The following is a 10,514-nucleotide window of genomic DNA, read 5'->3' on the forward strand; positions in this document are numbered from 1 at the left end:
CCAGCTAAAAAAGACTATAGGTCAGGTCAAGCCTAAACAAACTGCCTTGATAGACATGTGAAAATCCTAGCTGGACTTAACAGAGCCCCTCTCCTTTGCTACATTTCACTTACAAAATCATGTCATGTCAGGTCTGATTCCTGCCTTATTTATGCCAGCAGCTCACTGATAAATGTTTTCTCCAACAGTGAGCAAGCATGAAGGAATTTCAAAAAGAGAAACTTTAAGAAGTCACTCAGCAAATATAAGGTCTGACTTCACATCACTCAAACTGCTAAGAGAACTTCGGAAATGAGTAGGCAACAGGTGCACGCAGCAACAAGACAGCCCCAGAACACTTACTTGTTGAATTCTTCAATTAGTTTCTTCCTGGCGTGATAGCTAGAGCTTGACAAACATTCATCCCAGCATCTTCGTAGAGTAAATCCCTCCAGCTTCTGGTTAAAATGAGTTATGTCTCCTTCGTTATAGAGGTTGAGCTTCCGCACCTTGCCAAAGAACATATAAAGGACATGTCAAGTTTAATGCTTCAGACAAGGTCTTTTTAATGGAGGAGATCAAAGGCATGTTGGTTCCTAGTTTTACTTCTCCGATTATTCTACAGAACAGAATTAACAGGCATATATCTGTTTACGAGAAAACGGAAACTAAGACATTAAGGCTGGGAAATTTCAGAGAGATCGGGATTTAAGCACATTGTTAGTAAGATTAGGGTACCTACTGCCTTTGGACTTTTTTTTTAATATCTATCCTTAAAGCAGATGTTACACATTTGAGGCTACCAAGGAATTTAACTAAGCAGGAGATAATCCATTCTATAATGTGTCTGCCATACAAAATAGTTTGAAATCCTACGAGGAGCTTAGCAAAAATGAAGCAAAAGTTCTTATGCTTAAAAATATTATGTGGCTGTGTCCAGTTCTCAGAGTTTTTTCAAAGGTAGCACCACCCTGAAACATGTCAATGGATCTGTACCTCCTCAGGTGGCAGGTTACACTTCCGAGCAAGGTCGCTCATCCAGCACTCAGCAATCATCATTCCTTGGGGTCCTCCAAAGCCACGGAAGGCTGTGTTGGAAGGCAGGTTGGTCTTGCAAATAGTCCCCATGCTGCTGACATTGGGGATGTTGTAGGAGTTATCCAAATGTAACAGGGCTCTGTCCATAACCTGGTGAAGAAAAGGAATGGAGGTGACACATTTTACACGAATCAGATCTCACTATCTGCCAAAACCAGACTGGAAAGCTCTGAAGCTAATTTATAACAACCAGCACTTTCTCTTCCACCCTGCAGTTCTGCTGTCTACACAGCTGGAAGAGCACTGAAGTGCAGCAAATACTGTCTCCCATGTGCAATGGAGTGTCAAGTGGTATCCTCCTGAAGGACAGGACAATATGCACAGCTCTCTGTTGACACCTATGACTCTGGGACAGATTGAGCTTCAAAGTCATTTTTGGCCCTGGGCTCATGGTGAGTCAAACTGCTACTGAATGCCATTACCCATCTGGAAGAAACAGAATTTTCTTTTAATTATACTGAGTAATCTGTTGTTGGAAAAGAAGTCTTGCTGATATCAACTGACTCATCAGCTGGGCTATGGCAGTAAGGGCAGCCATTTGAAATAAAGATTTTCAATAGCTACATCTGAACAGCAAGATTTTGAGAGCTTTGTCCACTATTTGTCCACATTGGGAAAGGGTAGAGCTTCTTTCTGGTTTGTGTTCCCAGATTTCCCTTCCAGCAGCAGCACAGAGAGGAGTTTATACACATTTCAACCTTATTTCAACATGGAGCACTTTCCAGTTCCCTGATTCAGACACAGTCAAACAGGCAATTCACACAGATGTGCTCTCAACTAAGCCCTCAGCTTACACGAAGGCTGTCGTTCTGCTCTGCACAGCAACAGCCACATCGAATGTGGCTCTGGTAGAGAGCTGTTGCAGTTCTGTCCTATTGAAATGGATTCATTTTTGCAGAAATTTCCAAAGGCTCAGTGGGCTAGAGAAAGTGAACTAGAATAAACATGACTGACACGAGGCTCAAAAAATGTGTGCTCTTTCTTAACTAATTCACTACTTTTCCAAGAAGCTCCAGTTCAGTACAAATGGAGGAGGGCCTGAGAGAGGCAGCATAAATCTGTCTTCTATTGACTTGATCATGCACAACACGGCAGAAAAGGAGAATTTTTTGCTCTTCAGCACAAAAATTCGTGGAGACGAACTCAGAACTCAGGCCCATTTTTGTCCATAGTTCTTGCAAACCCAATTTTAGGTTTAGCCAGTCATTAACAAGCTTGTTGATTTAGGCACTGTGCCCTGATTAACCCATTGACTGGGATGTTTCTTATTCCAAGGAATTATCTTTCCCCAGAGCTGGGAAACTGTCAGTCGTCTTGCATTATGCAGCAAGTTTTCCATCACAGCCCTCTGTAATGCAAACCAAACATTCTTGACTCTTTTGCTCAATCCAAGTTATTCAGCATCAATAAGAATTATGTGGCACATGCCAAGGCAGGTGAGTTGGCTCAGAGAGCCATTGTAGAAGCTCCAAACCCCCTTCAAAGTCTGTTTTCAGTCATAGCATGTGCAAGCAGTGCTGTAGACAACAACTCTCTGAAGTCAGAGCAAAAGGTCGCACAAAGAAATGCCTTCTGCCTAGTTAACCATCAGAAAATTTTACTTACACCGTGAGAGAGGTCTACAGAGTTGCCCCCATTGCAGTAGTATGACACCTCCAGACTCTTGACTTTCCCATTCTTCATGAAACCAATCTGTCAAGAGAGTCTCCTTAGTAATCAGTTTTCTACAAAATGTTCCATTTCCTACTTCCCTCCAAAAACTGAATGGACCTCATACAGCCAAAAGGCTGACTGTCCTCCCTGATGGAGCACAGGACAAGCACAGGCAGCAACTGAGGAAGTTCCCCAGCAAAGGGTCCATGCACGTATCTTAAACTTGTTCCAGGGAACTCTTCTAAATTAAGTGCTGGCCTCTTGTCACAGCCACAACTGCCTTAACAGGTTTTTGCTTTGAAAAGCAGCAGCAGTTGGATGGGGATTGAAGAGGAAAGGAAGTTAATAGAGCAAATCACTACATGATACTGTAAAGGAATGGGGGAGCATCTATGAGCAATGCGACTTTGTCAACAGGGGCAAAGTCTTGTTTGCAAGGAAGAGAGAATTATTTATGCCAAGGTCACAAGAAGGGAACTATCCAGGTCAAAATAACTTCTGCAGGACTTTGACAGGAAAACTGCTGTAACACAGCAGACCTGACCTGATCCACTTGCAGCAGGGAAGATCAGCAGTGAAAGAACCACAGCAGCTACATTTTTCACAATATCTTACTAGTCTCTGATGTTCCAGGGGACAACACTGAGACAACATGCATTCTTTTCATATGTTTGCACACCTTGTACCTCCCCAGGAAGGGATGTCTCCCACCACTTATCAGCATGTCCTCATCTCGATCCAGCATGCACCTCACAGCACGGCCAGTTCTGTTAAAGGAGACATTTATTAGGCAAAGCCTGAAATGCACAGTACAGTTCCTACAGAACAAGACTCTCCTCTTTGTCTTTTCAGCATGGCAATGGAGAGTTAAGAGTAAACTGCTTGGTTTATATATCTTCCTCTTAAGAAAATGGCAAGACTGAGTATAAAACCCCCTAAAATTAAGATCTCAGAAGTTGGAGTCTGCTCATGAAAACTCTTGCAAAGATTCTTGTATTAAAAAGAAGGATAATTTCTTGCAGAGGCAGATGCTAATAACTGAGTAATCATTGTTTTCCAGACTATTTCTCAAGACACTCTTTTGGCTCTGAAAAAGAGGATGCCATAGGAATTATATAATAATGTGAAGTAAAGTACTAACTAGCCTTCAATGTGACCTTATTTTATGTTTGCTTATTTGTTATCCAAGGAGGAAGACAATAAGGAGAGTGGGAGTTGCTCTTTATTGTCTAACAATTTTGCCTTTGCAGTGCCTCTCTTCAGGTTGTAAAAACACCTAGGGAATGTCATAGATGTTATTTTGCAACCTCCAGGATATCAAACAGTGGTTTAGCTGGCAGAGATAAAGGAAATAAAAGAATGCAAATGTATTACTGATTAATTAGAGAAAGCAGGTGGTTTGCTCAGAACAGAAGTAAAGAACTTCCTTTTGACTATTCTCTTCCAAAGGTATTTTGTCAAAATTGTTGCTGTGTTGCAAGGTTCATGGTCACCTCCAAGGGCAGTACTGGGAAGGGCAGCATTACAGGCAGCACAAATGTCATCTTAGAGGCCCTCTTCACTCACAACCACAGAAACTTGCACAGTTAAAGATGAGCTAAGACCAAAACTCCAGAAACCAGAAGCATATTTCCAATCTATGCTTCACAAATTGTTACAGTCTATGTTCATTCCCTGACCTTTTAGGGGTTTGAAAGGTGTGGGTTCCAAGGCCTGCCACTTTTCCTAGAGAAAAATCCAAAGAGGGAGTTTGCAGAAGACCAGAGACACAGTGGTGAAAGGGTGGCGTAGTAGAGTTTTGAACAAGGAAGAGACTCTCATACCACTATTATATGAAGCAATAAGCATGGCTATTGCTGGATTTTGAAATTTGTTTGGGATGAAGTGGAAGGGAGAGGCAGATAATTTGAGATACAAGTGTTTTCAGAGATCACCAAATGAATAGCAGAGTAAGGGGAGTTTTCCCCTTTCCTTTTAAAAGCTGACATTCCCACTTGAGCTTATCCCACCTGAGTAGGTTCAATCTCTCCTACCAGCTAAGAGCCCACTAGACACCACCTTTGGGAAATACCAATCTTGCTATAAGCTGTACAAGACATGAAGAGTCTTGAAGGTGCTTCAGTGTAAATGGTGCTCCAGAAAGAGGCAGGCTGGGACAGTCTGAAAGAAAAAAGTCCTGTCCCCCACACCCAAACTTACTTGAAGGCTGCAACAGCCACTACAGTTGTCAAGATAGTACTCCTAGTCTCTTTTCCTCCAAATCCTCCTCCCATTCTCTTCACTCGAACCACAACACGATTTGAAGGGACTCCCAATGCATTAGCAGTAAACTCCTAAAGGAAAACAGAACAGCAGAACGTGTAGGGAGCTGAGCTGGTGTTAAGAACTAGATACCAACACTTAGCCTTTCTGAAACCATTTCAACAGTGCAAATATTCTGTCTCATTGCAGGTCCTATGGTCTGCTAATTGGATTTGATGCAATTGGAACAGTAAGACCAGCATTTCATCTCTGAGGTGGGAAGGCACAGTGCTGCAGCAGGCAGCAGGCAGGAAGAGACTGGCATGATATGAGGCAATCAAGACACAGATCTCATTTAGCACTGAGTTTGACATCTGTACCACTCTGTCCTTTCTTTCACTCTATTATGAGACCTTTGGACACGCCACAGCACTGGTGCCCTATCCCACAGAAAGAGAGAGTTGGTGTATAGAGTCAGTGTTTACACCACCTCTCTTTCTCACGTCATTCAACCATCATGCCTACTGACCAGTTGGCTCTCTCTGCAGAAAGGGTTAAGTATGTAATCCCCCTTGCAAAAGATGTGTTGCCAACAGAAACATCTCTGTCACCTGGAAGCAAACTCAGGACACCAGTAGGATGCATATGGACTTTAGATCCCATACCCAACTCTGAGCCTATGTGGTGGTTTTTTTATTGAACAAGATAGGAGCTACTAAAAGCCAACCATTTATCTAGTCTGAAACTGAGAAACAAGTGCCTTTTAGGTAGCAGGTTAATAAGACAGTACCTGTGTCTTCATTGGATTTTGAGTTGACACAAAGAGTTCCATCTCACCATCTTCTCCCTTTGGCACAGCCAGAGTACAGTGAGTTTCCAGATAGAAATGCTCCTGACCACCAAGGTACATCTCTCCTAGAAAATTGAAAGAAATGCCTCAGAGATAGGGCATCCCTGGTGTTAAAGGGTGTCTCCCATCATGTGCTGTCTGCTATCTACTGCCTTTTTGACATGTGCTAAATGGCAATCTGTTCCATTGCCCACAACTGGATACCAGTATCTCTAAAATTGGCAATTCTGGTTTGACATTTAAAAAGCAAAATGGAAAACAAAACAAAACAACCCACAAACAAACGAAAAAAAATCAACCACAAACACAACAACTTTCTAGAAATCTTCATTCTAAAACACAAGTGGGTGGCATTTCAAGACTGCCCTGATAACATCACTGAGATTAAGGATAAAAATAAATCAAGTACAATCTAGCTGAGCAGATCAAATACAAGGTTACAGACTTTGAAACAGAGGAACCAAAATAGAAACCCAAAATGCCTTAAAATGATCTCACTGGGAATCAATATCACTGCATGGGGCTCTTTCCCGGGACATACTACCTGGCAGTGCTGAGGGTGCAATATCCAGTCATGCTACACACCATTAAATGTCAGAATCGACCTTCTTTCTCAGTCATGGCTCTGGTATATTCAACTGGCATGAAAATTAATATTCACAGCAGTTCTCACAATCCTGTTTCTCTTTTCTTTTTGTTCAAAATTCAAAAGAAACAAAATAGCTGCCTTTATTAGGTGAGAAATGCACATTTGTTGAGACAACACCTACTCTGGTATGTACCAGGGACCTTTCTCTTGTCTTCTTGAGGACTCTGGCATTCACACAGTATTATAGCCTTTCAAATAAACTATTCTTTTAGCTTGGAACAATTTCTGGCTTTTCTGGCACAGCGTTTTTATTTTGTGTAGAAAAGTACACTATAAGAAACTGCTAACAACAGCTTATGACACCTTGGAAGTGCCAGCACCTTTGAAGCTTGGCTGACTGCAGGAGGGGAGTCGTAGTAATGAACAGCAAAAAACAGCAAAAGACAGACCTGAAAATGGGGTGTTTCACTTAAATAATTCCCCACTTTCCCAATGGAGGGTAAGGGGGGCATATTTCTCCGTGATCTTAGAGAATAATCCCTTCACACCAGGCTTTGTGTCTTTCACTGATTTAACTTCCCTTTCAGAGCTCTAAAAGGTATACAGCACCCTCAAGAACAACACCGTCAGTAAGAACATAGACTTTCCAAAAGTCTGATGTTTGAGACTCATCCTCACAGAAGCCATTCGTTGGTGATACAAACACATACAAGCAATGACATGGCTCCCACTGACTACTTCAGTTCACAGCTCTGTCACTCTCCCCTCTTAACTGACAGAGATTTTAAATCTTTATCTCCTGATAATTTCTGTGTTTACCCATGTCTCTACAACGTCCTTGGCAGACTCCAACTAAGCAAAACCAAGCAGCACACTAAAAAAACCCTGTCCTCAAAGACAGACCAACAATCAGTGGTGAGAAAGTGCTACAGAGCAGTGCCATTGTTCTTCATGATACCCACAGCCACAGGCAAGTCCCATTTTCCTAAGATACAGTTGTATACCAGATTAATTGGTTGTCTGTAAGATTTAGACAAGACTATGTCTGGACAGGAGAAAGCTCCTGTATGGAAACATTTCAGAAAAAAAAATCACTTTGTAGAATATTTGCTTAAGAAAAATGTGTCCTTACATTGGAAGAGAGTGTTTACAGGGGCACAGCTCAGAGCATCCAAGTCTATTTGAAACTGGATTAAATTTTGCATGAGCTATTTGTATGTAAGATTGAAACTTTATATAAAATTAATTTAGTCCTGCAAGCCTTACTTTCAGTGTTATATGCATAAAAAGGAGGGTGATGACTTCTTTTCACATAAACTATCCTATTTTAAAAGAAGTATTAGTGCTTATTCTCACCTTCCAAAATGTGATCAGATTCTTCAAATCCTTTCTTCACATCTCCCTTATTAATCCTCTTTATAGGCTTAAAAAAGGATTGTTTCTCAATAGCTTCCTAGGAAACAGAATGATACAATGACATTCTAGTGTAAGAGGAGTGAAATCAGACTGAAGAAGAAATATCCAACATAAAAAGCACAAGAACTTATCAGATACTAACTATGGTAATAGTCAAAAGAGACTTGATTAAAAGCAGTACAAAATAACTTTTGGCAACATGGCAGTTTCACAATGAATACCATAATTGGACAATCTTAGATTGCTCCTCGTGACCCATTTTACATTACGGACGCAGGACCTCAAGGTCTGTAGCCATAGGAGCTGTAATTTACAACTTATATTGACTATGTGACCCAAAAGCTGGGGGAAAGGAAAATAAGGAAAAAAAGAAAAAAGAAAGAAAAAAAAAGAAAATGACAGAAAGAGAAAACTGAGTCTCTCAGATAAGATGAGAACTTCTGCAGAAATAGTTCACTTCTGAGATAATATACAATAATCTTTCTTGGACATGTTTTACAAAGGCATTTTTCTTTTGCCAAAACTGAAGCTTTCCATAACAAAAAAAAACCAGAGAATGATTGAATAACAAAACCAAAAAAAATCAGCACATTTTTGGCTCCACTCTTATCTTCCCTGGTTGAATAAACAACTGGAAGCCTCAGAAAAGGAAAAGTTCTCACACATTGTTCGTGAATCCAGAAATCATACAAACAACCCAAAATCTCTGTCCTCAGATGGTAGTACCAATGTCTGTCCAAGACAATGCACAGACTCCGTATTTGCATGAATACAATTCACATTACAAAACACATGGTACGAAATACTGACTATTAAAAAAAATTAGTTAGAATCCCGTGGTTCTAATTGGTCCACAATAAGAATGGCTTCATACCTTTTTCTTCTCAATTCTAGCTATGAATGCTGTATAGATATTATAATTTGTCTTTAAGGAAATCTTGTCAACAAATCTTCTAGTTGAAAAAAAAAAACCCATAAAATTATCACAAATTTTTTACATGAATTTCTTCAGTTTTGAGAAAAGCCATTTAAGGGCTGTATCCATAAAGTCAGTGGAAATGTTCGCAGTGGGGAATGAACTCCTGAAAATTAATTTCATGAGCTTAGAAACTAGACAAGTGATCTGCAGAAATCTCACAGAAACAGTGCAGTGACAGGACTGGAAAAGACATTTTTACACCCTATTATTGACTGCTATAAATGAAGGAGTGAAGAATGAATGGATATCAATGAAGTCAGCAGGGCTGGAGAACATTAAAAGCAAGCATCCATGGGTAAGAATGTACACTACAGTAACCTTGTTAATTCAAACAAATTTGTGCTGATCACAATCTATCTACCCAAGTTTGGTTTATTTGTTTCAGCTTTCAATAACACAAAATGACTTAATGTACTCTAAATCAGTAGGACGTCAAAGATGTGCCTTCTTTATATTTAAATACACAAATTATTCTTTCTGTCCATATCGTGTTGCACCCACAAAGACAAACAAAATGTGGTTAAATAACCGCAAGCCTGAGAACAGAACTAGACATCAGGGGGTCCCAAGCCAACTGCAGATGCAGAACTGAGCCATCTTACCTGAATTGTGACAATAGGTTTAAGTTCTTCATACTTAATCTTCACAGCTTTTGCTGCTCTTCTGGAATGTTCCTGTGTGTCTGCAAGGACTGCACCGATGATATGACCAACACAAGTGACCTACAGGCAAGATGAGGACACACCATCATTTGGTGTGGATATATGCAGTAACTGAGAGGCTCATTTATCTATTCCTTTTGTGTAGATTTTTATCTGTTCTTTCAGAACAGTCTAGTTAAAACAAGTCCAGGGAAAACAATCATGAACAAATTTGGAGAGGAACTGAATAAGGGAGCCTGCTCCAGTTGGCTGCAGCTTAGAGAAGAATCATGCAGATAACACAAAGGAGAGAGGCACAGGGCAAAGCGACTCAGGCTTTATTGAATTTGGCACCAAGATTTCTATTGACCCCAGTGCAGTTAGAATTTATCTCTGTATAAGGTACAGGACTTCACCGGACAATATGAGAAATCTTATCTCCTGAGTAACATGATTGAAAAGGCTATTTTTAACCACATACCACATCTTCAGCAAAGACAGTCTCGTCGTTAGCGATGCCAGTGATGTTACTGCCAGGAACATCCTTGGCAGAGACAAAACACACAAACCCAGGAACACTCTGAGCTTCAGATGCATCTACAGAACTAAAGAAAGGAGGAGAGGTAGTGTTAATTCTCTTTTTTCTTTGTGTCAGCACTTACGAGATTCCCATACATATGCAGGCTGATTCCCTGAAGTTTGGTTATGCTACATGAATGTCATGTGAGACCAAGGCAGAAAGGCTAACATACTAGATTAAAAAAATTTTGAATGTATATGATATTGTGAATCCTGACTGTGAGTCTGATCACCAGTCTGCTTCTTTGGACTGTATCATACCATACAGCTTTTAGCTAAAACATATCTGAACTTGATCCAATGGCCAGGTGTACTAAAGTTCCCTTGACACCCTCTGCCAAAGAAAAATGGATATTAGTGATACTTTGCCTCCACTGTCTTCGTAGCTGCCATGATTCTGTGAATGCAAGATTCCTCCCTGTCTATTCATAAACATGAAATTTTAGTGCAAACACGTATCATCTACCAATGTATTCACCAGTAGAAGAA

At 40.5% G+C, this 10,514-nt stretch overlaps 1 protein-coding gene across 3 annotated transcripts in view; it reads right to left on the reverse strand.

The window, feature by feature from the left end:
• The window catches only part of XDH (xanthine dehydrogenase), a 53,843-nt gene that overhangs the window by 12,947 nt on the left and 30,382 nt on the right, over nucleotides 1-10,514 (reverse strand). For all 3 annotated transcript variants that reach the window (XM_017812855.1, XM_017812854.1, XM_017812853.1), the window contains 9 exons: nucleotides 9,928-10,051; nucleotides 9,408-9,527; nucleotides 7,767-7,863; nucleotides 5,762-5,886; nucleotides 4,930-5,063; nucleotides 3,410-3,497; nucleotides 2,683-2,769; nucleotides 976-1,167; nucleotides 343-488 (listed from right to left, as the gene is read on the reverse strand). In XM_017812855.1, coding sequence (XP_017668344.1) covers nucleotides 343-488; nucleotides 976-1,167; nucleotides 2,683-2,769; nucleotides 3,410-3,497; nucleotides 4,930-5,063; nucleotides 5,762-5,886; nucleotides 7,767-7,863; nucleotides 9,408-9,527; nucleotides 9,928-10,051 — 1,113 coding nt within the window. The remainder of the gene's footprint in view (nucleotides 1-342; nucleotides 489-975; nucleotides 1,168-2,682; nucleotides 2,770-3,409; nucleotides 3,498-4,929; nucleotides 5,064-5,761; nucleotides 5,887-7,766; nucleotides 7,864-9,407; nucleotides 9,528-9,927; nucleotides 10,052-10,514) is intronic.

The sequence above is a fragment of the Lepidothrix coronata genome, unplaced genomic scaffold (assembly GCF_001604755.1).
Source record: "Lepidothrix coronata isolate B3197 unplaced genomic scaffold, Lepidothrix_coronata-1.0 Scaffold38, whole genome shotgun sequence".
Taxonomy (NCBI): domain Eukaryota; kingdom Metazoa; phylum Chordata; class Aves; order Passeriformes; family Pipridae; genus Lepidothrix; species Lepidothrix coronata.